The sequence below is a fragment of the Cimex lectularius genome, unplaced genomic scaffold (assembly GCF_000648675.2).
Source record: "Cimex lectularius strain Harlan isolate CLEC.00 unplaced genomic scaffold, Clec_2.1 scaffold97, whole genome shotgun sequence".
Taxonomy (NCBI): domain Eukaryota; kingdom Metazoa; phylum Arthropoda; class Insecta; order Hemiptera; family Cimicidae; genus Cimex; species Cimex lectularius.
In genome coordinates this window covers 299,453-327,361 of record NW_019392672.1, presented here as the reverse complement: position 1 = coordinate 327,361, position 27,909 = coordinate 299,453, and the positions used below count along the sequence as shown (strand labels likewise).

The 27,909-nt window shown below is 32.4% G+C and overlaps 4 protein-coding genes across 5 annotated transcripts; 2 read left to right on the top strand and 2 right to left on the bottom strand.

Moving 5' to 3' along the window:
• Positions 1-2,705: 2,705 nt before the first annotated feature.
• On the top strand, positions 2,706-6,142 carry LOC106667101 (NADH dehydrogenase [ubiquinone] 1 alpha subcomplex subunit 13). Its single transcript, XM_014394801.2, has 4 exons — positions 2,706-2,905; positions 2,978-3,128; positions 3,190-3,397; positions 6,023-6,142. The coding sequence occupies exons 1-3, from the start codon at positions 2,812-2,814 to the stop codon at positions 3,395-3,397; spliced, it is 453 nt and encodes a 150-aa protein (XP_014250287.1). The 5' UTR covers positions 2,706-2,811; the 3' UTR covers positions 6,023-6,142.
• A 191-nt stretch (positions 6,143-6,333) lies between these two features.
• On the bottom strand, positions 6,334-14,216 carry LOC106667099 (cGMP-dependent 3',5'-cyclic phosphodiesterase-like). The gene is made up of 14 exons (XM_014394800.2): positions 13,990-14,216; positions 12,200-12,347; positions 12,001-12,117; positions 11,652-11,914; positions 11,039-11,294; positions 10,812-10,960; positions 10,507-10,735; positions 10,268-10,452; positions 8,688-8,816; positions 8,491-8,626; positions 8,313-8,430; positions 8,083-8,252; positions 7,879-8,021; positions 6,334-7,805 (listed from the first exon to the last, which is right to left on the bottom strand). Exons 1-14 carry the CDS (start codon positions 14,010-14,012, stop codon positions 7,583-7,585), a joined length of 2,289 nt encoding a protein of 762 aa, XP_014250286.1. The 5' UTR covers positions 14,013-14,216; the 3' UTR covers positions 6,334-7,582.
• A 1,159-nt stretch (positions 14,217-15,375) lies between these two features.
• On the bottom strand, positions 15,376-24,407 carry LOC106667114 (cGMP-dependent 3',5'-cyclic phosphodiesterase-like). 2 transcript variants are annotated; one of them, XM_014394823.1, is made up of 15 exons: positions 24,313-24,407; positions 22,106-22,259; positions 21,921-22,037; positions 21,603-21,862; positions 21,436-21,545; positions 21,228-21,376; positions 21,014-21,153; positions 20,656-20,884; positions 20,399-20,586; positions 16,696-16,824; positions 16,489-16,624; positions 16,226-16,343; positions 15,978-16,150; positions 15,776-15,921; positions 15,376-15,581 (listed from the first exon to the last, which is right to left on the bottom strand). In XM_014394823.1, exons 1-15 carry the CDS (start codon positions 24,333-24,335, stop codon positions 15,395-15,397), a joined length of 2,259 nt encoding a protein of 752 aa, XP_014250309.1. In that variant the 5' UTR covers positions 24,336-24,407; the 3' UTR covers positions 15,376-15,394. The 2 variants fall into 2 exon arrangements, with proteins under 2 accessions (XP_014250309.1, XP_014250310.1); XM_014394824.2 differs by having other exon boundaries at positions 22,110-22,259; positions 24,313-24,404.
• A 41-nt stretch (positions 24,408-24,448) lies between these two features.
• Positions 24,449-26,731, top strand: LOC106667115 (tektin-4). Its single transcript, XM_014394826.1, has 7 exons — positions 24,449-24,598; positions 24,971-25,251; positions 25,315-25,621; positions 25,700-25,914; positions 25,971-26,196; positions 26,259-26,413; positions 26,472-26,731. Exons 1-7 carry the CDS (start codon positions 24,542-24,544, stop codon positions 26,683-26,685), a joined length of 1,455 nt encoding a protein of 484 aa, XP_014250312.1. The 5' UTR covers positions 24,449-24,541; the 3' UTR covers positions 26,686-26,731.
• The last annotated feature ends 1,178 nt before the right edge of the window (positions 26,732-27,909 follow it).

The window sequence follows — 27,909 nt, the reverse complement described above, 5'->3', positions numbered from 1 at the left end:
ACACTCTATTACGTTATTTTGCCATTTTTAAAAGACGAGAGTGAAAAAAGTTGGATGCTACAAGTACTACAAGTACAATCTTTGCAATTCATGTTGAGACTATTGCGACTTTAAGATATGAATGTCAGATCTTTAGGATTTGCTTGTAGTTCCATTATAATATTATTATATCAAGTGGATATTTCAGTTGAAGTAGAAAAGAATCACCAGCATGTTCCTATTTTTGAAAGCCGCTATTAGCACCGGTCGCAGATCCAAAAGAGGCGGAGGGTGGACGTTTTAATACGGGACGAAAAATACAAAACAGACACACACACACACACACACTCCCAGGAATTGACTCGCCGCCTGTATAAGCCCTGGGGGCAATCTTCCGACAGATATAATATAACCATGAGCTGTTATTATTACCGGTTTAATTCGACATCGTAGGGCAGAATCGTATTAGGTGCAGTTCGTACAGCTGCGGAGCTCTTAAAGACTACTACTCTCAACAAATTATTCATTTCACATTAGTTTTGAAACGATCAGAACCCATGTAATTTCGCCGGCCAGTGATATATTTTATTTATGGAACGACGATCCTAAAGAACTGTCTTGCAAGTCCTCCCTAGGTCATTTGCGAATAAGCAATTTATAAAAGTTCGGATTTAAGGCGGAGATTGGAAAAAAAGCGTTCCATCAGAGTTGAGAATCCGTGATCAGTCAACGTTCAGGCATGTGCAGTCAACCACGTATTAGTTGGCCACTGATTTGTGATAACCTAATATGTCCAAAATCTTCGAAAGAAAAAAAAAACATCCTGTCTCATCAATTCATTTTCCTTCTGCTCCAATTCACGATTCATCAATGCTTCAGGTTGTTGTCACCTTTCTATTGCTTTAGACAGAGTACTGCTCGGAATCGTTTTTCGACGTAACCCAGGCTTTTGTTTAGGGTCTGGCACACGGGTAATCTTTTCAAACTAAAGCTGTTCCTACCCTAAAATCAAAGCCAACGATCTGCTTTAAAATAAGGTGGGACGAGTATTTTATCAAGTTTGACGCCTAAATATTTGACGGAATCAACTTCAGGTACACTAGTTGTATCCAAGAATATCAGTCCCGTTTATAATTTTCTGCGACAGGTAAATGCAACCAGTGTAAACTTTTGTGGATTTATTTTTTATGCGCCATTTTTTATTTATAATTAATTAGAAACTATTAGTCCATATCTGCTCCTATTTAGCATGACACGATCATCTGCAAACATGACTGTCGTCAAGTTAGATATGTGGATATCGCTGACAAGCAAATATAAAGAAAGAACCCCCAGACGCTCACCCGCAAAACCCTGGCTCCGTTGATCCATTCTTTTCTTCCCCATATTACAATAATACTTACCGTATTATTTTATTAAAGAACAAAATATGTTTAGAACAAGAAAACGATTTTACAATGTTTTTTAGTGTGACCGATTACCATATAATACCCAAGGTTTACGCCCATGGGTTGTTTGTAGCATCGTATTAGTTGTTTGTAGAAGGGATGGCTCCGGGGGGAAAAAGCTTACACAAAAAATTGGAGTGTAAGGGTGTGTGGCCTGAGGGTTTAGCCCTTTCGTGGCTGTTAATGTCCGTACATTTTTAATGCATCACCTGAATAAACTTATACTTTCCTGTGCTTCTATCATTATTTTCTGTAGCATTACAAACCAAACCTTTAAATGCTTTTGCGAGAAAGGCCTGGGAATACAGTTACAACTTAATAATAGAGTTTAATCACTAATTTTATTGCTCTTTGTTAAATTAGTAAATAGGTTTTTTTTAAATATTATTCCCAATTCTAAGATTAACTTTGTGTTACTGGGTGAAAAAATACGATTTTTAGTTTAGATTATTACGCTGCTGGATAAATTTAAAGCACCACTTAGTTTATTTAGTTTAAAATTTAATCTATTGTCTTTCTACATTAGTTACAGGTAATTAGGAGCTTCCTAGCCTAAATAAACAGTAAATAATACTTTGTTTACTTTTGTGCTTATTAATCCCATTTGCACAAAAAGTAACTTCCATTCTGCTCATCACTTTCAGTTAATTTTTTTCCTTCAATGACTTCTTTTGATAGTATTCTTATTCTTAAACTTTTTTAACGGTTACAGTCAGGCATTTGAGATGGTGCCAGGGTCATAACGTTTTTAGAGGAAGGATACAGCCAGTGCGAAGTCACCGGAGACTCACATAAAGTAAATAACTCTCCAATAATAAGGATTCTTAGGCAGAAACAGATCTTCACACTAGAAGGCCAGGATAGGGTCGAGCTAGGTCTACAGACAAGAGATGATAGATTAATCCGTCATCAGGCTCTACTAAAACCGCAGCATTACGGGAAATGAGATTTTAAAAACTGAAACTTAAAATATAGATAATAATTAAAGATTTAACATGTTTGCACACTTCACTGTAGAAAGACTATCTAGACTATCTCTAACAATTGTTTTATTATCTCGATCAACAAGAGCTTTCAATTTATCTGAGCAACAGACTGAATAGTTCTGATGATTCAACAAGTTATGTACCTAGATAATACAATTTGGACTAAAGTATCAGTTTTGTTGTAGTTCTCTTTCTATGACGTAGCCAGAACTTAACGTCATGCCGACAGAATGATGCAGTATAACCTTCGCCATGTTAGTCTGTTGATCAGCTGTGTCCTTTTCCTTATTTTAGTACCTACTAAACTGTTTTCTTTTCAGTCCGTTATCTCAAGAGGCAAAGTTACTAGTTAGTTTAGTTAGAAAATCCTTTTCCTTCCTGGTCGCCAGTGATAAAACATGGACGCGGCACAGTTTAAGCAGGACATGCCTCCTCCGGGAGGCTTTAAGTCTTTGGACTACTCCAGGGTTCCTGCACGTTCATTAATTCGAAGTATTTAAAGATATTACATTTCATTTATTGTATTTTTTTAACGTGTATAATCATTTTTTTTTTTTTTTTTAGGTAAATGGCTAATTTTTGCACAAGCTGTATCTATGGCTGGAGCGATGTACCTTTATTCATTAACTTATAAAAAAGTCGAAAGAGAAAGAGTGGAAGCAAGGAGTTCCATGCTTGCTCTACTCCCACTTCTCACCGCTGAGAAAGATAGAGAGTGAGTTTTGTTTTTTGTTTGTCCTTTTAGCCACATTTTTCTAATAGATGCATGTTTTTAGGTTTTTAAAACAAGTCAGGCGAAACAGGGACGAGGAAGCGCGCCTTATGGCCAATGTCGAAGGTTGGACTGTCGGCACTTACAGAGGCGAGCCTATTTACAAAACTGTTCCCGAGGATGCACTCATTCGTCCAACAATGACCGAATATTTCGTTCACAGTACTGAAAAGAATTTTAAAGCCTTTAGGGACATAATGCTATGGCAATAGGTTTGTCTCTCATATTTAAACTCAGTAAAAAAAAGTCTTCAAACATTTTACGGTTTAGTATAATGTTTTGATTCATTGCATCCTTGTATGGTGAAGGGAGGGCTGCAACATCTCTAGTAGCTCAGAAAAAAGTCACTTTAAAAACCGTGCATTTCTTAAGAAAGTACAAAATTTACAAAGTGCCCCAGCGGTTTTTTTATTTACTTACACCACGGTTGTGGCACTCAACACGACACACAAGAATGGCACAATTACACAGAAAACAAACACTTTGAGCCCTGAAGATGAGCTCTTTAAAGGTCGAAACGTTGGCACGATTAAGAAAATTTGTTTTGAAACCTACGTCTCACCAGACCGCAGCCGCATCTCACGATTTCCAAATAATCAATCATAAAGATGTACGCTGATGGACAAAATTAATGCAACACCCTTAAATTTTAAACAGGCCAAAAAGCTGTGTGCTGGGGTTTGGAAATAATAATAAATCTTTATTTGCAAGAATGTACATTACATATAAATTTACAACAAAAAATAATATTTTGGTACATCCCTGCTTGTTGTCAAAAAGCAAAGCTTGTCTACACAGCAGGAGTTTTTGGGAGATCATCAGAGAAATAAACAGAATATTTATCACAAAAGCATAATGAAAAACAAACAAGCATAGTAGAGATTAAACATGTAGCATGAAAAAAAATCTTGGCTTTAAAATATCTTAACTACAATTTAAAAATTTTGAAATTATAATTTTTTTGCCTTCTTTGTAGTTTTTGAAATTTTGAATAATGATCCTCTATTTATTAAAAAAAATGAAGTGCCATATTTATGAAAAATTATAATAGTGCATAGTTTTTACATTGTAAAAATGTGAGTTAGCCCATTTATTTTCTTCCTTATTTCTACCTGAGAAAATGATAGAAGTATCATCTGCATAACTAAATATTTTTCCAGAGAATTTAATTTTCAAAAAATCATTAATATATAAAAGAAATGAATTGGGCTTAAGACTATACCTTGTGGTATTCCCGAATTAACTAAAAATCATAATTTGATTTATTGTACTGTGGTAATATGCAAGATGATTTTAATTAACATAAAATAATATATAAGTGAAAATACATTGATAAAAAAAATCAAAAACAAATAAAAATCATGATAGCTTAAGTGGTAGAGCAGCAGTGTATCTAGCTGAAGATCGTGGGTTCGAATCCCGCTCGTGCCATTGACTTTTTTATCTCAACTAAAAACCTAAATTAATTGTAATATGTATATTAATTGGTCAAGCGGACCACGAAATTAGTGAATTTAATTTTTTTTAATGTAAACCAAATTAAGCTAAATCAGAAATTCATAAATTTTAATAACAATTATTTAATTGTGATGATTTAAACAAAAATTTACTAAACAAAACATCGGAAAATCATTTAGTGGTAGTAGTTTAATAATGAGTATTTACACCTCTGGCATGAATCACATCTGTAAAATCCCTCTACATTTCTGGGAAAGATTTCTGATAAAATCCTAATGAATTCTTTCCCATTCATCAAGTACAACCATTTCCAATTCTTCTAGGGTGTTAAGACCGGAGTTTTGACGTCATACTCATCGCTTATGTTGCACCCAAAACAAGTTGAAACAGCATGAAAGGACATGTAAGGCATTAACGGCAACATCCAGCAAGGGAAAGTTGTAGATGTTCATGAAGTTCGTTAACAATATTGGTATTGTGGTCAGTATGTCAGGGTGTAGAGTGAATTTGTGTGTGTACGTGTGTGAGTGCTTGCTTGCTTGTTTGTTTGTATTTCAATATTTGTTTAGTCACAATCCATAATTAGTTGTATTCAGTGGTAACAACTCAGTATACGTGGAATATTGGTTCTTGAAGTAATTGTGTAATCTTTAGTCAGTTTTTTAGTTAGTAGGTTGAATTTTTGACTAAGAAGTCTTAAGACAGCTGGTGCAGTACCAGTGGGCTCTTGCTTGACATTTAAGTATTATGAGTTGTTTTAAATATACAACTAGGTTGTAAGGTAATGCTGGTATGTTGGACCTTGTATGTTGGTTATTTCATGCCAGATGCATGAGTATTAGTGGTTCTATGCTGTTGTTCAGTTGCTTAGATGTCTTTAAGTTTAATTTTTGTCAAGTATACTTCGAAATAGATCGGTATTATCAGGTCCATTCATTAAAGTGAGTCAACGTGGATTTATTTTTGGGTGGAAATAAAAGGTAGAATAAAATGTCTATGGTCTGAGGAAAGATTGTCTAAAGTAAAGAGATCTTATATTAGTACAAATAAAGAAATCAAGTTCAGGTCTTTTTCTAGGGAAAATACTCCAGTAGGTTGGTTATGCTGGGGGGGATTGGAAGGAGAATTTTTTTTGGGGAAATAGCATTGTAAAATGAGTCAACCTCTTGGATTAAATGAAGAATTTAAAAAAGAAAACTAAATAGAAACTGGTGTTTGGAGACTTTTCTTTTACTTTTTAAAAATGATTTATAATCATTATATTATTTTAAGATATTTTTAATATTTGTTGGTTGTTATCACATTTAATACTGGAAGCATTGGATTGTTCCGCTATACAACAATTACTACCAATTTCTTTTTCTCTTTTTTGTTTGCAGGTTTTGCAGTTTTTTCTCAAAATAAACTTTTCTAGCATTGTCTAGAGTCTTGAGCAACAATGTAGAAATCTATAAATATAAATTGTAATGATAATTAAACGCTGTTGTATTGTTATTTTATTTATTTATTTATTTTTAAACTTATGAATTAAGAATACAAACAATAATTAATTTTCTTAATTCACTTTAGGATTCCTAATTCACTGGAACATTGACTCTACACTATTTGTTTATAACTTTAACTTTCCATATTAATTTATGTTTCCTAAGCTATCATGAGTTGTGTATTTATATATCTATACTGTCTTGTAAAAAAAAAAAAAAAAAAGTTACAGATTAATCTAAGCAATGCAAATATATTCAAATATGTGCTGTCAGGACTGTTAATTTAGTTCATTAAAACAAACATTAATGATTTAATGTCTTTTTATTTTTGAATAATATGCAGAAGTAATGGTAACTTTGGTCTGTACCAGTGAGGGTGGTAAAATGATACAACTAGTGAGAAAAGAATAGGCCCTCTATAAATGAACTATAAGGCACCAACATCCTTGAGTAACACCACAGTAATGATTTAGACACAACAAAACACAATTTTTAAATAGTTTAAGAATTGACAAATATCAATTGAATACGGTATAGTAACCAACTTCAGGATTGTGGGTGGTGACTGGGGTAAAAGTACAACTACACAGAAAGAGGAAAATTAACTTCCGTATTAAAAGTTAATAAGTACAGGAGAGGAGGGCATAAGGGGAACAGGACTTGTCATTTTTTCTATTACATATCGTGGTAGGAGTTCTAGGGAGAGGATTAGGCATGGTAGGAGTGATGGGTGTCATTGAAATCCTTATCAAGGAAGACATGACTATGGGAAAAGTTTTTAATTAAAATATTAATAGATAATTGGAATTATGACTATTACAATGGAATGACTTACCCGCATTATTCTTTCTGACAAATATTTCTTTCCTTTTTTCCAAATTCTAAAAGATTCTAAGATTGTTTGTAGGTAGTGAAAGATCTCCCATGCTTACGTTAGTACTTTTGGCTTTGCTTGTTCATCTTAAATCACCTTGGTCTACCTACCACCACGCTTTTGGTTTGAATACTTTTCACCATGACTTCTCCTTTGAAAAGGTCTCAGTTAGAATCAGGAATTCAGCCCAGTCAGAAATATGATTACTCCATTTTATTTAATTCCTGAAGTACTTAATGATATTTAAATATTTAATATTAGTTAGTCCATTATTTTTCATTTGCTGCAATAATTTATTTTATTTACAACTAATAATACAAATCCTGGAATTTATTATATATTAACTAAGTACTCTCCATTAGGACTTGACAAAAATTGCTTGAAGCCATCATTATGAAGACAAATTCGTCGGAATTAAAGTATTATTTGCTGCATGCAAATTATTAAATGTACAATTAGGTGTCATGATAATACTTGATTAGCCAAAATAGTAAACCGCAAATTAATTAGCATTATTTGTTATTTTTACATATCGATACTTTTATAGAATAAAATTATTAGATAATAGGCAAATTTTTTTTTTATTGATCATCCCCTTCTGAATAGTCCGATTCTTCAGCTTCATCGGGTAGGGGTGCTACAGGAGTTGGTTCTTCTCGAATTTCAAATTCCGTCAGTAAAACGTCCATAATGTTATCAGTCTTTTCCTTCTTGATCTTATTCCTTATCGTGACCCATGCTTCTAGATTTAATTTAACAATGGGAATAAAAGAGGATACCGAAGGAATTATTTTGCACAATTTTCTGAAAAGAAGAATAATGAAATGCAACTTTTGCTTGCAACTTGCAAATTCAACTGCAGGATCTTTGTACTAACTCAAAACTCGGAAGCACAGAAGAAGTGAGAAAAAGGTTGTGACACTCTGCCATTTTAGGCCTGTATGTCAAATCTGGAAAGTTAAAAACACCTTCTGCATAAGGTTCATCATTCTGCCTTAAAAATTCATTGAAGATCCTTGGCTGAAAAAAATAAATAAATAAATAAACCAAAAGTACATAAAAATTCTCATTTGCAATTTACAGCAACTTCTCGAAGGTGTTTCCACGGTCTTGCATAATCATTCATTTCAATGCAACCAATTATCAATTGGTATAATAATTCTCTGTCTTCTTCCAACTCAAAATTAAAAACTCTTCCGATCAGATCTTCATAAACATACATTCGATTAAGATGGTCAGCGAGATCAGTAGCTGTACAGTAAATTTATAAGTATAGTTAAATAAAAAAATAAATAAAACTGATTTAATTACCTAAAATCATTTTGTCAATAAGTAGTAATATCTTTTTGTATTGATCATCAGAAACATTCTCTAAAATTGAACAGCTTGGGTCATTTAATAAACGAAACGTCTGCCCGATGGCATAGTGCTGAAATAAAAAACAAAATATATCTAGCAAAAAATCTTATTTAAATTTGTAAATTCTTACTCTAGACAGTTGTCCGGGAGAACTGTAAAGACTCTCTAAAACATTACCAGTTGTCAATTGAAAGCAGGACAGTGAGCCACGATAATCCATATGATGACATAGTACAGCCAAGAGCATAGCAAAAACTTCAATTTCCCTTTTTAGAATAGCAGTATTATAACAATTGTTAATTAATAATTAATGCTTCAGTAACTTACAACAAATACTCTTTCTGTACCAGCTCATGGGTTGCCACTAACATAAACGCAAATTGAAAACAGCAAAAGGTGTGAAACCAGTTGAAAAAGGGCAGCTTTTGATGACTCTTTTTCACATTTAGAATAAACCTGTGTGAAAATAAATAAAGGAAAATTAGGCACTTTTGACTGAATACAAAAATATTTTTAAAATATTTTAGTTATAGTTTCATTCTTTTCCTAGAACTGGAATTTTTCCATTAGTGATGGATTTTAGGGTACATTTTTCTTCAGATTGAATATATTGTAAGCATATCAGTGAAATTTGGAGTAATTTATACAAGAAAGGAGTTTGTTGATAAAAATTGAAATCAATAAGGGTCTTAAAATAGCACCTTGAGGAACACCAGACTTAGGAAGGTCAGATGAGAGTTTATTACTAGGTAGTTTGACAATTTGTTTATGACCTGACAAATAAGAGGATAATAACTTAGAACTAGAGGACAAAAACCAAACAAATTTTCAAGTTTCTAAATAAGTAGGTCAGGTTGACCATCCCAAAAGCATTGGAAATGTCAAGCAGCACTAATAGAGTATATTAATAGTATATAGAATATTAATAATTCCCTAGTTTTCGTGGTCCGCTTGACCAATTAATATCTTTCAATTAAGGTTTTTAGTTTAGATAAAAAAGTCAGTGTCACGAGCGGGATTCGAACCCACGATCTTCAGCTAGATACGCCGCTGCTCTACCACTTGAGCTATCGTGACCTCGATCCACTCGGACACTTTCCCATATCAACCCACTTTTTGAATTTTCCCTCCAGTGGATCGAGGTCAAGATAGCTCAAGTGGTAGAGCAGCGGCGTATCTAGCCGAAGATCGTGTGTTCGAATCCCGCTCGTTACACTGACTTTTTTATCTCAACTAAAAACCTTAATTAATTGTAATATATTAATTGGTCAAGCGGACCATGAAAACTAGAGAATTTAACAAATATTTGTACAGATGTCAGTAAAGAGGGTGATGACATTAGTTGTGTATTTGCAATTTAAAAAGATGATTTGATGGTTTTGAAGGTAAATATGGTGTTTATTCAAATAATCAAGCTAAAATATTGGCAATATTAATGTCATTAGAAAGAAAGAATCTTCTATATTAATATAGGTACAACAATAAAACCCTCCCTGAAGAATGTTCTTCCAGATTTGGGGAAATTTGTCACTGAGGAGGATCTTGGCACTCCCAAAATACATATATACATTGTTTGAAATAAAAATAAAACTGGTTGTTAATTTCTTTAAAAGAAACTTGATATACAGTAATAATAGCAATCAGTATAATAATAATGGATTTGGATTAACCTGTACATTATTTTATTGTACAATAACCAGGCTGAAGAAAAAAATATTTTGGTAACTTTCACATAATTGATTCAGATATGTATAAAATACTTGCTCCTTAAATTTGAATTACTTTAATCTGTATTTAATAAAGCCTGTTTTTATATAATTAACAAAATAATTATAAAGCAAATTGTTTCCCTTAATTTTTAAATTATATCTAACTCTTTCATGGTGTACATTATAAATTTAAATTACCTTAAGAGTTTAATAGGAGGAATGCCGTAATGAGTAATAATGTCAAGCTCAGAAAAAATGTTAATAATAACAAGAACAGTTTCATTTTCATTTGTACTACTTGGAAGGCATGTGGGCGAGTAATAACTCTCAATATCTGGAATATCAAGCACTCTGAATAGATCATGGATGTCTCTATTTTTCACCTGCAATAGTAAAATTTTAGTTGCTTATTTGAAATTAAGTCAAACCTGAAATACCTTCATGTGCCTCAACAAGAATGAATTTATTATTTCCTTATTTTCATAGTTGGCTGATGTCTTTCTTAAATGGAGTGAATGATAAAGAAGGGATCCGGCCAATTTTCCAAAGCACATTGCATACATTTCATCGACTTTAGTAAAATTATTCTTTTCAACTTTGTTGGCTACCTCCATGACTCCATACACAGGAATATCTTTGAATGGCATCGGGAATGCCATGAGATTTCTGGAATATGATGAAGAGGTTTTCAATTTAAAATTAGAATCTGTAGGGGTAGAACGCTACACCATATTTAATATACCTTGTTTCCTGTCCAGAATATTTATCCAGTGCGGTGCAAAAATCAATTTGCCCAGTGATTTGGTATTTGGTTGTGCTCACTATTTCACCGCTGGCAGCTACACTGCCTGTATACCCAAGGCCAACAGGAATAACAATATCATACAATCCCTGTTTGAATGACTTACTGCCATATTAAAACAAAACAAACAAAAAAGAGGAAGAAGAAGAAAAAACCAACCGGCTCACCCGGTTGTGAAAATCAAACGGGGAACCGTATTCAGTCGTTCTTGACACTAATTTCCTGTCTTCTTTTAAATATATTGAACAAGTTTCACATTCGAATATTTCGCAAGATTTTTCTTTAAGAATGTTGTTCAAAACTCCCATGTCGTCGATGTGTTTACTGCAGTCCCAAATAGCAGAAATAAGAAGTTTAAGGCGGATGTGGTGTTGCCTCATTTCTTCATATCTCAATGTATTCTTTATTAAAGCTACACAATATCTTAAAAAATAGAAGAAAAAAATCATAATTTAATTTTAAGATAAAATTCAAAACTGCAAGAAGTAATTATTATTACAATTTTCTTTCAGGTAGCTCTGCATTGGAAAATTTAAAAAAATGAACGGTTCAACAGTCAACTGGTTGACTTTAAACAAGAGATAGTTGTGTTCATAAATAAGAAAGCTAGTTTAGTGGTTAAGTTGAGGTGGCTGAAAACGAGCCGTAGTTGCAGACTGCCGAGGACTTTCACACAGTGACAACTGTAGACAGTGTCATTAATGTGAGTGTCCATGGCTGGTGATGGTAAAAACCAGTGTTGGAGGTGTGGAGCTTAAAACACCCAAGCTCAAATTTTACCTGCAGCTTTCAAACACGAGAGCTTCATCTCTTTGTGCAGCTTCCATATTTTGTTCTGAGTTGGCCAGACCGACCCAGAAAACTGGCGCCACCTCCCCAGGGCCATAGATTGGGATGAACAGTACTTGTCTCAGTGCCCCTGAGTGTTGATGACTGAACAGGTCAGAGTTGATCTCTTCAATAAGCTGTTCCGGCAGGCAGCGGGTGTTTATAATGATGCTTTCGCTATAACTTAGAAGAGTACCAAATAATGGATCATTGTGCTGAAGAGAAAAACATCCAAAGTAATTGACCATCAATAATTTTTTCTATCTCACAGTTGTATACACATATACAACTTAAGACTCACAGTGAGCCTAATTTGTGGTGACAAGATATTTTCTCCTATGACAGATATAATGCCTTCTTTAACTAATTGGCTAAAATACAGGACGAAAGAACTCTCCCCTGAAGTTACTCTTCTTAGCTGAAAATTGGTTAAATTTTGTAATTGTTTTAATGGGTAAATTTTAAAATATTTTACATGTAAATACTAAACAATGACATACATAGTTGTTAATGTGAACAAATAAGTCTAAAGATGATCTCTGGATTAGGGTACAGAACAGCTTCAACAGATCTGCAGGTACGCTTTCCCTGAGGATTACATCATTAGCATGATTCTTTGCTTCGTCTAGATCAACCGTTTTCCCCTGGCTGAAACACAATCCAGTAATAAATCAGAAATTTTAAATTGAATCATGAGTGGATCCAGGGGGATAGATTTTTAGAGACATACATTTATTTTTTAGTTTTAGAAAAAACTTTTTTGTGCTTAATTTTGTCATTTATTTTCTCAATTTTGTCATTTATCAGGAGTGAAAAGGAAATTTATAAAAGTGAATACTATTCCGACCTGAGATGAATACCTTTTAGTGACCGGGAGTTTAGGTGGCCCTGAGAAGGGCCAGTTACAGGAAGAACTGATAGTCGATGCAGCGGAGTTAGTAAACTTCAAGCGAGTGAAGGGACTCGTGCAGCAGGCAGCCACATTGGCGTCAAGAGGGCGAGAGTGATGCTGCGAGTACCCTTGTTATAGCTAGTGCTGTAAGCTTGCTCTATGATGAATGCTGAGTCCTACTCAATGAGACTTAGATTAGCAGTTAGCACCCCTACTTACAGGATTACTGCTAATTGGCTGCAGAGTGGAGAGCGAGTCCATTGTTGAAATAGTGGTACATTTAATATATAACTTGGCAACCACAGGTGGTTCACCACAACCTGATACAGGAAGTGAAACATTAACATAAATTTGAGGATTTGATGCAAAAGAAGAAAGTTTAATTCTTTCTTGAGGTTTGTTATGTAGACTTCATTATGGCTTTCTTTCCAGATGAGCAAAGGAGACGAGGTAGAGTTACAAATATTCGTATCACAAAAGACAGACATTGAAAGGGGAAAATGATAAGAAAAAGTTTAATTATGAATGCTAAATGTGTCAATTTAAGGAAGTGGATCGATGGATACTTGGCATAAGTTCATAGACTATTGGCCACATCAAAAGAAAGTATCAACTAAAAAAAAAATTCACGGGGCCAGCTATGTTATATGAAATTATAGAGAATTATTAGTTCTACTGTAGAAATGCAATATCTAGCAGATGACTGTATACATCATAAGTTCATACAGACTCAACAGGATTTTGTGAAGGAATCTAGCAGCTATCACATTCTTTGCAGTTGCAGATTTAGACAAAAAAATAAAGCTTTAATTATCCCAGTGGCTTTTACCATCTTTGCCGAGTTCAGTACTTAGGTGGATAAAGAGAAGCAAGGCAGGAAAGAATAATTTCTATTTTGGCCTCAGCAGTACAACATATAAGTTGACAGTAGGGATGTCCACTTGTAAAAACTGCAAAATCCAGCAATTGTTCTTTCTAAATTAACCTATTCGGATTTTTTCAAAAACTTTAAGATTAAGTTTCACACCAAGAAAAATTTACTAAGCTTCAATGCTGTTGTTGCTGGAGGGAATCCAATTTAGTTTTAAGTTGCGTATGCTCTTTGTTAAGGGTTCAACTTATTTTCTAAACCAATCCAATTTTGTAGTGAGAGGTGCCAATTTCTGATCTACCAAAGCAAAGATTACTTCATTTATTTTTCTTTAAATGAGAGTTTTTATGATGGCAAAGATATTTCCCCTGGTGTGAACCTGAAACGCTCAAATAATTTAAAAACTAAACATTCTGAACTTAAGACAATAGATTGGAACAATAAATAAGATTTACACTTTAACAGGATGTGTATTATGAGGGGTAATTAAATACTAAATCAAAAATTATCTTTAACACAGTTTTTACCTATCCTCTGCGTAGAAATACATCCTATTTTTAACTCTTTAAACTCAATCCGTTTAAAAAAAAATTTGTAACATCAGTAAATTTGCCAACAAAAATTAATTTTCAACACCACACCACTACAATTTCTTACAAAAGTTTTAAAATAGTCGCCTGGCAAATAAATTATAATGTGGGTACCGGAAGAAATTTATTCTGCTTTCAAAACATGTAACATCTGGTTGAAAATAAAATGAAAATCTGTTTTCCTTTGAGTTGGTCAATTGTTTCATTTTATTTGCCAGTTTACGACAACAACAATTCATCAATTAACAATTCTGTTTCATAATTGATGTGATATAGGCCACCATTTTGCATTCCTTAAGCCTTTTCTTTTGATGGGATTCTCAACCTTCTGAAGAAACACAATTTATTTTTTTTTATTTTTTAAATAGTATTTCATCTATGAGTATATTAGCCCTGGGCACCCTGTATTTGAAAATAGCCCATTTTTGGCCCTGTATTCGAACCCCAGACCTTTACAGTGATGAATGCCGTATCAGCGCCTTAACTGTTGTGCCCACAGAAAATCAATAGTTCATTGAGCAGGGAGGAATTGGAAAATTTCCTTTAAGCAGTCTGGTGGTCCCACTTCACAGGGGGTCCCACTTCTACAAAGTAAAGTTAGCATTGTGGGAACTGAGTCGGTCTTCAAAGAAATTTCATCTGTCAAGAATTACATCAATTTTTAGACATATTTAAGATTGTTTTGCCCTGATGATGGCCTTAAAATAAGTCAAAAGTTTGGCAGTAACCACTTTGTTTTTTCAAGACCCATACCATGATCCCAAGTATACATGAGTAGAAAAGTTGTTGATACAACTAACATTTAAAACAGAATTAGTTAGCCTTGCAAATTATTAACTATAGTATCAAAGTCCTGAAGAAGGGGATGTATTTAGTTAATTATATGCGGGTACAGTCCTTGTACATATTCTTACACCTTGTATATTTATTTTCAATTGTCAGAAGCTAATCAAAGAATTTACTCTTGATTTTTAATATAGAATTAAACCTTGCAACATGATTTTTAAAAAGCACAACTTCATTGAGATGAAACTGTAACATACTCTAGCTCAAAAAGCATACGAATAAAAGGTGAAAACTGTGGAAAGTTAGCAATAATATTGCGACCCCAGCATTATTATTTTTTTATTTTTTATTTTTTTTAAGGACCTTTTTAAGTATGCCAGGAGTAGTATATTCAGTATATATAAATATATTTTATATTTTACACTAGACAAATTTCTAATAAAAATCCTACAGCCCTATAACCCTGCAATTTAAAACAAATAGATTACTTTTTTCATGCAACTTCTACAATAAATTGTATCTCATTTCAACTAATAGTCTTGGAAATTTAAATGATTTATTTAAAAAATAAATTGTTATCAACTTCATCTTCATCCTCGGACAAAGAGCTGATTAGCGATTCAGTCGGTGTGATTCTTGCTCCAGGTTTAGCATACCTTTCCAGTTCCATTTTCCAGTTGTTTGTGTTCTTAATCACTTGGGCTAGGCAGTTGTAAGTTGTTGGGAACAAAGAGTACAACAATCTAAAAAAAAATTGTGATTATTTAGCTAATAGGCATTAGGAAAAATATGGATTATCGTCAACCCTAAAATAAATCTAAAAATTTATGGAACGTTAATATTGATGTTTAGCTAGTATTATTTCACAAACATCATTGCTGCCATTTTGAGGTTTATCATAAGGAGATTATAGTATAAGTGTTTTTTTATTGCTTACTCAAATGCAGGAACTGCGATCATAACCATAAATTGGACATGTAGGGAAACGATTTTAATTGGTGTATGCACCAAATCACCCATATCAAAAACACCTCTATAAATTCCTGCCTTTTCAGGTCTGAAGAACTCATCTATTTGGTGTTTCTAAAATTTAAAAAAAAATTAATTGCTTATCCTTAGTTTCAACTTTCATGACGTACAGTCACAACATCCAGATATTCCTTGCATTTTACATATTCGCTCAGATGTGCAGCTGTCATTATCAAAATGTTAAACAACTTTTTGTGCTCTGGATTAGTCTTACTGTAGAGTTCGACTTCAGTCATGAGATTCAACTGGTCCAAGTTTCTCACAAAAGAAGTCATGTCAAGGTCTGAAAGATATCTTAATATTGAGGAAAGTTTTTTTTGTATTTTTTTTTTTTTTTTGTAAAAATAATTTAACAAACCTATGACATATTCTTCTAGAAGGCGAATAAAAACTTTAAATTGATTGGTGGTCATATTTTCAGCAACATTGCATTGTGGGCGGCAGAGAATTTGTAGGGTTTGTGAGATAGCATGGTGCTGAAAAACAAAAACAAAACAACTATACATAATGGCACATTTATAATTTTAAATAAAAATGTATAGCTATTCAAATGTTAATATTTCCACAAAACTAGTCAAAAATTAATATTAAAGCTTTTTGCATATTTAATAAAAATTTTACTTGTTTGATTTTCCCAGGTGATCCATACAAACTTCCTAGTGAGGTGCCAGTTGTTAGTTGAAAAGGTGTCGTCGTGCCTCGGAAGTCAATGTCATGGCAGATCGCCGCTGTTAAAAATGCCAGGATTTCTAACCGGCTGTGTCCAAATTGAAACAAACAAGGCAAATTAAAAAACAGCTTAAAAACAATCGCTTGTCTGTGACTTACTCGACAAAGCCATTTTGCAGGAGTGAGTAATTTTTTACTAGGACAAAAAGAAAATGTGCCGTTGAAAATGCATGCTCCCAATTGTGAAAAGGATGATTGAAATATCCTAACTGGAGGGTTTGTATAAAGCTGAAAAATAAATGTTAATCGAAATTAATTCATAAATGTTTAGTGGTCATAATTGACCATATTAATATTTTCAGTTAATTATTCTTTTTATTTAATGTCTTGATTGAGATGAAAAAGTTAGTGTCACAAGCAGGATTCGAACCCACATCCTTCAGCTCAATAAGCCGCTGCTCTTACTACTTGAGCTATCCATGAGCCAAAGATCATGGGTTCAAATCCCGCTCATGACACTAAATTTTTCATCTCAATAAAGACCTTCAATAAAAAGAATAAGTAATTGAGTTAATTGAAATGTGTAATCTACAAGAAGTCTGGGTCTATTGGGCAATCAAAGAATATATATTTTCTATGTAGTCTACAAAGAATTTACAGAAAAAAATGAATGAACAGTTATGTTCACAAATTATTTTTGCAATGATCTGGATTTCAACTATAATCACTCATCATCAGTCTTTACAAGACATCTACAACTCTAGTGCATATTCCAGTATTCCATGCAGATTTTGAAATTGATTACAACACAATCAAATAAAAGAATATGATGTTATATATACTACGTACCCTTACACTGAAAGAAAAAATAGTTTTAATTCTAATTAATTTATATTTATAATTAATTAATATATTTTTTTAAAGGTTTACAATTGGAGGTCAATCAAAATCCATTATTTATGCTTTTATGAATCTGTTTTTTAATTACACATCGTTTTATTTCAAATTTAACAACATAATCTTATTTTTTATTAGGCTAATTAACAATACAATACAGAAAAAAGATACAATTGGTACAAAGTTCCTAGTACAAAAGAAAACTACATTTATATAATAAAGTTGATGCTACAGGCACCCTTGAGGTAGACCCTGTTTAAAAGCTGCCAGTAATACAATGGGAGGGAAAAAAGGGTTGAGGGGAAAACTAGTAAATGGGGAACATAACATTACTAAATGTGGAAAGAAGAGAAAAAATAGTAATAAAAATAGATTAAACATACTTGAAAAATTTAAGAATTTTTCTTTTTAAATAGTCTGTAATAATTTTCATTATTGTAATTAGCCACACACTTGACTTTTTTTAGAAAATACTTTGGGATTTACTTCACATTGATCTCATTAGGGACCAAATGGAATCACTTAAGGCCTACATACAGGAAACAATTCAACATAACTGTTAATTAACTAATCTTTTTATTTAAGGTTTTGGTTGAAATGAAAAAGCTAGTGCCATGATAGCTCAAGTGATAGGGCAGCGGCGTGCCCCAAAGGTCGTGGGTTTGAATCCCGCTTGTGGCACTAGCTTTTTCATTTCAACTAAAACCTTACATAAAAAGATTAATTAATTGAAAGAAGTAATTTGGTCAATAGACGCCTAATTTTAATGGATTTAATAAATTTTAATTTTGGTTGGGGTAACTCGCTATTTATAGGACATCTCATGTCATATTTAATTTGTTTATATTTGTTGATATAATTTCCTCTATTAAAAAACAACCTCACGGTTCGGAAAAGATAAAGGCATGGTACAATCAAAATGTGGTATTTGACGAAAAGTGGCAGAGTGTTCCAATTTGTATTTAAGAAACATACATAAGAAACATTTTTTTTTTTTTTTAAGGACTGATATTGGTTGCTTTTGCATTTTCATATGCACTCCCCCAACATACCAATACTAAATTTGCAATAGTATGAGCGCATAACATATTTTAAGTAGAAGGGAGGTGGTACATTTCTTAAAATAAATACCTCTTAAACCATGTTGTCATTTTTTACTAAATCAATATGAGAGTCCCATTTTAAATAGTCGCCTATAATCTGTCCTAAATATTTGATTTCATGAACTTGATCCACCTTAAAACATATATCACATAGGAGTTTATCATGGCATTGAAAACATTAGAAGTTAATGTTTAAGCCAGTATTAATCAAATTCTGGAGATTAAAGCACATGAACTTTCATTTACTGCTAAATGATAATTGATTGTAATCAAATCATTCACCAATAAGACTCTTGTCAGATTGCATCTGTTCTTCTTCCCAAGATCTTCCTGAGCAAAAATCTGCACAGGCAGTTAATTGTTCCTTTCAAATTTTTACTGCACCTGATGTCACTGACACACTAAAAAGAGAAGGGGACCTAACACGGTGCCTTATGGAACAACACTGTCTATCTTTATACATATACTCAGGCTACTTCCAAATACATACACATTCATTGCGTTCAGAAAGATATAACTGGAAGCATGTTAATGTATTCCTATATCATCCAATTTTTGGATTAAAATTTCATGATCTAGGTATCAAAAGCCGTTGTTCAAATCATAATAGGCCATGGTCAAAAAATTGACAAGTGCATCCTCTGTGATTTTTGAAAACCAAATTGCCTTGTATTTAAAATAATATTTTCTGGAAAAAATTGTAATAACTGGTCTTATTATTTTTGAAAGACCTAATACAATCAATGATTTCTATTTCATCTATAGGAAGAAGAAAGAGAGATTTAAGAGATTGTTGTTACCCTGCAGAAAATTTGTATGAATTTATATTGAAATGGTGTTTAGTATCATTTAAATTATTTCTTGACCTACATATCTAATATTACAGCTTTTTCACACACAAGCTTTTGACAAATTTACAACCTTACCCCTTTAAGATTTGAAAGTATGTTTCTAAGTAAGCATGCATTCTGTAAGCTAATTTGAATCCTTATCACTTTAGTATTTTTCTTTCCTTGTTCTGAAAGTTTCCCAGTGCATAAAGAACAAAAGCCTAATGTTTCATTTGTAGTAGGGTCCAATTGTTGCTTCTTTTACAACTATTTGTTTGTTTTGTTCTTTTAATTTTGTACATACCAATATTTTCAAATCTTTCTGAATACCTATTGTTTGTAACTAAGGTTTTCATTGTTCTTAGATTTTTTCTTATAAATATGTTTAGGGAGAGTTTTAACATACAATTAATGTTTTTTATTTTATTTATTTATTTTTATACAAATATTACATGCAATAATATGATCTATCAATATAACAAATGCAACTGCATAACTTATAGATGTGGGAAGTTACTTGGTACATATATGAATATCAACTTTAATTAATGTAATTATTCAGAAATCGTGAGATGCGGTCTGGTGTGATGTAGGTTTCAGAAAAATATTTTCTTTATCGTGCAAACGTCTCCATCTTTATTGAGATCATCTTCAGGGCTCAAAGTGTTTGTCTTCTGTGTAATTGTGCCATTCTTGCGTGTCGTGTTGAGAGTGCCCACGACACGCAAGAATGGCACAATTACACAGAAGACAAACACTTTGTGCCCTGAAGATGATCTCAATAAAGATCGAAACGTTGGCACGATAAAGAAAATGTTTTTCTGAAACCTACATCACACCACACTGCATCTCACAATTTCTGAATAATTATCGATTAACTGTCACTAATCACCACACATTTAATTAATGCATCTGCAATAGAAAATTTTAATTCTAGAAAATGTAAACACCCCTTTTTTTTACTTATCTACCCATCCTTTTCAATTATTAAAGAATTGGATTGTCAAAAAAGTTTTTGATTAAGAAAATTACCATATCATATTGAATTCATTGATTTCGAAAGTCTTTATGACTCCGACTTCATGAAACATCGCCATCAAGACGCATATAGTGTGTTCTTTCGGTACTGAACTTGGAACGAAAGTAAATTGGAGCAAGAAGCGGTAGTTATGAGGATCCTGGCAATTTAATATCCTTTCCGCTCCACAAGCTTTATCGCCCTGCAAAGTGAAAATATTTTAAATTTGAATTGAAATTGGAAAAAATGAAAAGAAATCAACGATGCGTACAGGTATGCGGCGCAGATTCTGACAGTTCACATACGTATATCTTTCTTGTCTGTCTTTGGTCATTGAGAATTTAAAAGCTTGGCTTATAAAAGTACCACCTATCAAGCTGATGCATTTAGCATATTCTTCATCGGCTTTAGGAAATTTAACTTCACTGTTTTGCTTATTAAATACTTCAATGATACCGTTTGTGCATCCTTTATGTAATAAAGGAAATGATAAAACATTCCTAGAAAGATTTGTTATTATATTTCTATAAATTATATGATTGTTGTCAAGGCAGTAAGGCTTAATCTTTTTTTTATCAGTTAAAGATACCCACAAATAGTATATTTTTTATTTTATTCATTTACACTACCTTAGTTTTGTTTTTGGAAGCTTTTTCAAATATCTAGCAAGAAGTTGATGAGAACGGGGCTTTACAGAGTTCACAAATTTACCTTGTTTGAGCATTTTTCCTTCTAGACCAAACTGATAAGGGAATATGTCACTGGCATCCTATGAACGATTTATTTTTTTAAATTACTAATTAAATATTGTTTAAATTGAAAATTGACTAATTAAGAAGTTACATGTTCTGGATTAGATGGAGAATAATCAAAATCTATTACAGTAGTACTGTAATCGTTAATATGTTTGAAGAAGTATACTGTCGTTTCTTCAGTATTCAATGCCTGTGACAATTCCTTTCTGAACGCTTCCCAAAATGATTTTAGAGAATCTGTTTAGGAAATAAATTTGTAAAAAGAATAAGAAATCATTAAAGATATTAGATTTTACCTAAGTAAGGAAGACTTTCTACACATGTTTCAACAACTGCTTTGCACGCTTTTACATGGCACATCTCTTCGTTGTAAGCAAATGTCGTTATGATTAATGTCCCACAATACCTGAAGTTTTACGTTGTTAATAAATTTAAATGATACACAAACACAAATGGAACAAACCTGAATGATTCATTTATTAGTCCATAGTTTGGCGAAATTGCCGTTGAAGGGCCACAATTCACGAGACAGTAGTAGAAACTTGGCTCTGTCACTCCACCTACGAAAATTGGAAATATCACGGCCCCATCAAACTCCTCGTTGTAGTATTGTAGAAGGTAATCTGCAATTTCTTTTCTGAGTTTTTCAGGAAAATTATCAAAATTGCTTATTAGCACTGGGCAATTGGCATTTTTTATCTTGTACCAGAAATTTTCCGAATCCTTAAAAAGCATTTTAAATTTTACTATCTGATAACACACATATATATACTAATTATACCAAAACTGGAATATCTGGAGTGACTTCTTTTAAGCCCAGGACACAAACCACCATTTCATTGGATGCATTGGACTCATGTATGATGAAACCGAGCGTTGAATTGGTCATATTTTGCAACTTAAAAATAAAACAATCCTTACTGATTTTTTTTTAAAGCAGAATTTAATCTGTAATTCATTACTTACATACTCATTAATTTTAATTTCCAATGATATAATGCAGCCATCCCAAAGCGTACTCATCAATGAAAGAAGCTTACCAGGATCGCTATGGTTCAGGCCAAAGTGTTCAAAATTGTTAGTACCACCTCTATATTCATACTTTTTCAAATTTCTCTCCCTAAAATTGCAAATAGAGTGTAATACTTAAACAATAATTGGTTTTCTACACAGGGAAAGAGCACAATAGATCTACTCAAGTCAAGGTGTAGAAGGCCTTGTGACCACTTCTTTTATCCCTATCCCTATCCCATGTAACTAAATTGTCTCTGATGGACCTGGTCTGTCTATATTAACTTGTTTTAAATTTGGAATAGATTTTGGTATTTCAGTTGTTGGTCTAAATACATTTAATAAGAAAGAATGCACCGAACAGAATGATTTTCAATATTAGTAATATCAACCACTTTTTCACTCACAAACACTCTGGTTCAAGGTATGGTCTTGAAGAAGAAAGCAAGTTCAGTTGTTACTGCCAAGCTTTCAACTTATTTTAAGGTCATCATAAGTAATTATCAAACAATAGGTTTATCATCCCGCAGACCACAGGAAGAAGCCTTACAATTTACATCTTAGTTGAAGTAAGCTTTTTTTGTCTTTTCAATTTCCACTTACAACCAAACTTTTTTTGGTGATTCTGCACTCCAAAATATTGGACACATATCCACCACTTCTTGGTAATAGGCCCTCATTTCGCCTCGAAAAATTTTAAAAGTTTTTTAATATTTTTATTTTGCCATTCTACTTGCTCAAATCAACTGTGTGAATACATCATTTTACAGTATAGTTATGTAGATTGCAAGAAAAATATAGTAAACGCTATCAAAATTTATTAATAAACAAAAAATTTTAAAAAACCAAATTTTTTTCAAGTAAACTAGGTCATAGATTTTTTTTTTCTTAACATTAATATGAAATTTCTTTTTACCACCTCTAAAGACCCCCTAAATATACATTTTTGTATTTTTGTTTGACTTTAAATTTGTCGATTTTTGACCCATAAAATTTTTCCAGTTTTTAAAAAGTTATCGGAGTATCTGATTAAAATGGATATAATTCAAAAACAGCTAAAAGGATTTTAATGTCAAATATACCATTTAAAAGAAGAGGAATGTAGCTTTTAACAACGTATGTACTATAAAAATAAATAAAATATTTCTATAAAAAAATACTCAAAATAAGAAAATTATTTGTCAAAAATTAACCTAATTTTTTTTTTAAATGGAAATAATAGTTTTAATGTTGATACTGTTATAAAATGCGCTTGTCAATCGTTTAACAATTATCAACCATGAAAAATAGTCTACATTTTTATTGCAATGTATATAAAAAATGCTGTAAAATGATATATTCACATAGTTAATTTGAGCAAGGGAAGAGAACGGCGAAATAAAAATTAAAAAAAAGGGAAATTTCAGCGTTAAAATTTCAACAAAACTAGGGCCTGTTTACAAGAAGTGGTGAATACATGTCCAATATTTTCGAGTGTAGAATCACCAAAAAAGTTTGGACCAAATCCGTGACACGCCAAACTGGACATCCTCTTGTTAGTTAAAAGAAACATGGGCTATGTTAATAAAGGTAAGGTCGTTAAGTTTTATTTACAATTTTTATTTAATTCACATTTACATTTTATAATTTTTGCTTCATTTTATGGTTAACCACATCTAAGTAATTTGGGATGAAGGGAATTCCATAGGCAACTAGTTTGTGAGGATTGATGGTAAGTGGATTTGAACAGACTGACATTGTTGTTGGGGGGGGGGGTTAAAATGATAAAACTATCTTTTTGTAAGAATCATGCCAACATCAATAAAACATAATGATCACCCTGACCAATTTATGCAAACATTGTCTACTAAAAAGAGACTATTACTACAAGTCAGTTACAATATATTTTTAAAACAATCTCTTGGACAGTATTTTTGCAACTTGTCAAAATATATTTATTTATGATTGGTTACCAAAAAGACTTTGTACAAGTCAGTATACTGAGGCCAGATACTGTCTTTATACTGAAATTTTCTGGATGCATACATTTTAAGATAATTTGTGTATAATTGAGATTTAAGTTTAAATTGTCTCAAGCATCACTTTTTTTAGGAAAAGAATTAAAGAAAACAAGATTACAACATGGATTGTAAAAATATAAACAAAATTATTAATAACATTACCTAACCCAATCGTAAGGATACATTTCAATTTTTGTTCATTTATCTTGTGAAAAAATATCCAACCAATACTACTACTATTCTTGTAACTAAGGAGATCCATTAGAAACCTTGCATTCTAATTTGAATTGTTGTATCCCTGACAACATCACTGTTAACTTTTAGATAGATACAAAAAAGAGAAAAATTGTGTTTGGTTTAGTCACTTAGTGTTTCTTTGCTTAGTCACAATATGGAGAAAAGGGCTTCATGCCATAAAAGCTGCGGTCGTAAGCCTTCGTTTAAACAGGTATTAAAATTATATTAATAATAAATAACAAATTCAATTCTGCTAAATATGTTTATCCTCCAATCACACTTTACACAACATTTTTTGGAGAGAATAAGAACCATAAAAAAATCTTTAAAATAAAAATACAAATTAACATATGCTTTAAACATACTTTAGTTATTACATTATACTATTTTTTTAATTTTTGTTAACAATATAAAATAGAATGAAATTAATTATGTACAATTTAATTTATGTTTATTTACATAAGTATATAACAGATATAGTGTTGATTATTGAAAAACATTAAATAAGGGTAAATTTAATTTTTACACCTTTATCTTATTGTTAGATTTTATTCAATAAATTTATTTTATAACTTGTTTCTAGGCAAAGGAATGTAAATATATAACTGAGGGTGAGGAAGCTCCAGCGTACTTGCCTCAGCCTAAAGACAAGTATGGTGATGTCATAGGGGGAGAAAATCAAACCATGGGACCTATTGGGCCCTGGGCAGGGGGCAACGTTGAATGGAGCCCGCACTCAGGCCTCACAGGAACACGCCCTGTTGTCGATCACTATTCCACGACTAGATACAGTGAGGGGGAATGGAGAAAGCACAATGAGGAAGTGCTGTGCAGTTCTGCTGATGACCTTCACAGAGTCAACATGTAATGTTTCTTTGATATCTGATGTATCTGTGTATTTATAAAAAAAAAATTTTTGTATTTTAGGGCTGAGTTCAACAGCAGGAGAGGGCTTGCTTGCATCGCAGCAACCGCTGATAAAAATCAGTATTTAAATACAGTGCGAATAGGGGAGAGGACGCATGAAATCTTAAGATGGAAAAATGAAGTTGAAAGAGAGATTTATGCGTTCATTGAAGAAGTTAAGTTGCTTGAGCAAAAGAGAAGGCAAGCCAGGCAAGCCGGTGGAGTCTTAGAGTTGGTCAGGAGTATTTCTAGTGAGTGCTTAGAAAGAAGGGCATGTCGTGATGGTCATGATTTGATGAGAGATACTGTCGAAGAAGAACTTATTAAGGTAATATCATTATTTTCTTATACATTCTAGAAACTGGGCATCGTATACATTTTTTTATTTTATTTATTTTTTAAATAGGAAAGAGCACTTGTTTATGAAGTAGGAGGGCTTATTGAAAGGACACTCAAACAAATAAATGAACAACAGATCCGAAATAAGTCAATAAAGGAACATCTAGAAGGAGACTGGTCTGACAAAAAAGAAGCTTATGAGATTGAGGCTCAAAACATGGGCCTGCGCACTGGTAATATAACAGTGCTTTTTAAACCAGCTTCGACCAGATTCCCTGCGAAGTGAGTAACTGGGCAGTACACGATTTACAGTTTACCCCATTTGAACATTGTTACAGTCAGTCGACACCTCTTGGCTGGGAATCAGCAACAAAAGAACTATTGATGGTGGCTGAAGCAGTCAGGGCACAATCTTGTGAACTTAGAGCCCTACTTGATGGTCCCATTTTACAAGATTGCATCAAAGATCTGAGGGCTCAGGCCGACAGGGTGGATGCTGCATTGGCTAAAGGAATCGCAGACACTCAAAATTGTATTAAAGCAATGGAAGCTGAGCTCGAAGTGGTTAGGGTCACAGGATTACATTTTTTCTATTGAACTTTTAAAATTGTTTTGTATCTTCTTAGGTTGTTCGAAGAAATGCGGAAAGTGAAAAGTTAATTTTAGACCTTCAATATGGAATCCGGGGCTTAGATGAAGCAATGAAAACTGCACAGACCCGACTGGATTATCTTCAACGACGTCCAAGGTGTGAAAACACAAGAGACAAAGCACAATTCGGGTAAGGAAAAACATTCCTTTTAAGCACATTTCATTCTACTTATAACTTTACTCCACAGACTAGTTGATGAAGTGAAAAATTTGGCTGAACAAACAAGCGCTCTTAAAGGACAACTTGCTGAGGCAGAAGAGGCACTTCTTAATTTGATCAGGTCAAGAGCCATTCTAGAGAAGGAACTACAGAACAAACTAAAGACATTAGACATCGACAGATACAGATGCCAAGTTATAAGGTCTCATTATCCATCATCATCAGCCATGGCCGGCTTTTAAAAATCCACAGAGATTGCTTAAAATAAATTATTGTTGATTGCATTAATTTGTATTACGATTGCATTAGATTTTGTACTTTTATATCTTACAAAAAAGTATGCCAGTATATAAAATTATGAAATGTATTATTTTATTTTGTCCTTTTGGGTGTATTCCTTAACAATAAAAATTTATAACACCTTATTTAATTTGGTTTCTCAAAATATCTATTTAAATAATATTAATCAGTAATTCTAGGAACATTTAAATAGTAGAAACAATATTAGAAACAAGTTTAGGTATTAATTTATTTTATTACCTTAAATTCCGATCTCTTATTTACATTATTTAAAATTAAAATAAGCTCTGCTCATCATACTTATTCATTATATTAGATTTAAATTCTTCCCATAGTTTAAATATTATAAAAAGGTTGCAACATAGATCCAAATCTATGAATGATTCAACCATATTTCCAAAGTGAATTTAAATTTCAGTTCACCCTTCTAGCAATCATCCCAAGATAATCTGGCATTAAAAGGCACCAAGGTTTTCTACCTGGTTGTTGAAGAATATTAAAGAACCATCAAGAGTGATGCAAGGAAAATCATCAGTTGGCAGATGGTATAAGTGGGTTAAATTTGAGTTTGAAGATCAATTAACCAAAAAAAGGTCTTTGTTAATGACTTGAACAGAATCAGGGATTAAATGAGGATGTATAGATTTGGGTATTGTCAATATATAAGTGAAATTTGGAGTAATTTAAGCAATAAGGAAGGTCATTAATAAAAATAGAAAACAATAATGGTCCTAAAATTACACCTTGAGGAACACCAGACTTAAGGAGGTTAGATGAAAGTTTGTTATTAGGTAATTTGACTTGTTTATGACCTAAAAAACAAGAGGATATTAAGACAAAGACATGTGATGCAGTGTACTTGTTGTATCCTTAACAAATGAACAGAATGATGTTTTATGCACATGTGCATTACCAAGAAATCCCTTCTCCCATTACAATCGTAAAACCTATTCCTCTTCACACTTTTCCATTTAATCTATGAAGATTTCATTGCAAAAAGATCAAAGACTTCATAATTAGTATACTTATAATTTTGTATTATTTAACGTGCAATAAATAGTATTTTTTAAACAGTTTTATTCCACAAATAGTTTTTAATTTTTTTTTAATTATTTAATTAATGTTGTTATTTGTTATTGTTGTTAATGTTATTTCCTCTGCTCTCA

Bases quoted from the DNA above. Each gene is read 5' to 3' on its own strand.
- LOC106667099 (XM_014394800.2), bottom strand. From the start codon at position 14,012: ATGTATTTCTACGCAGAGGATAG. The intron at 11,295-11,651 runs GTAAAATTTGAG...CTATTTTTTAAG, and splicing joins CTCGTGTTTGAAAGCTGCAG to ATATTGTGTAGCTTTAATAA. The intron at 7,806-7,878 runs GTTAGTACAAAG...TCTTCTTTTCAG, and splicing joins TCTGTGCTTCCGAGTTTTGA to AAAATTGTGCAAAATAATTC.
- LOC106667115 (XM_014394826.1), top strand. From the start codon at position 24,542: ATGGAGAAAAGGGCTTCATGCCATAAAAGCTGCGGTCGTAAGCCTTCG. The intron at 25,252-25,314 runs GTAATGTTTCTT...TTTGTATTTTAG, and splicing joins GACCTTCACAGAGTCAACAT to GGCTGAGTTCAACAGCAGGA. The intron at 25,915-25,970 runs GTGAGTAACTGG...ACATTGTTACAG, and splicing joins TCGACCAGATTCCCTGCGAA to TCAGTCGACACCTCTTGGCT.
- LOC106667101 (XM_014394801.2), top strand. From the start codon at position 2,812: ATGGACGCGGCACAGTTTAAGCAGGACATGCCTCCTCCGGGAGGCTTT. The intron at 2,906-2,977 runs GTATTTAAAGAT...TTTTTTTTTTAG, and splicing joins TGCACGTTCATTAATTCGAA to GTAAATGGCTAATTTTTGCA. The intron at 3,129-3,189 runs GTGAGTTTTGTT...GCATGTTTTTAG, and splicing joins ACCGCTGAGAAAGATAGAGA to GTTTTTAAAACAAGTCAGGC.
- LOC106667114 (XM_014394823.1), bottom strand. From the start codon at position 24,335: ATGTATCCTTACGATTGGGTTAG. The intron at 21,154-21,227 runs GTAACTTCTTAA...AATCGTTCATAG, and splicing joins CTCCATCTAATCCAGAACAT to GATGCCAGTGACATATTCCC. The intron at 16,151-16,225 runs GTTTGTTAAATT...GATATCTTTCAG, and splicing joins TCTAGAAGAATATGTCATAG to ACCTTGACATGACTTCTTTT.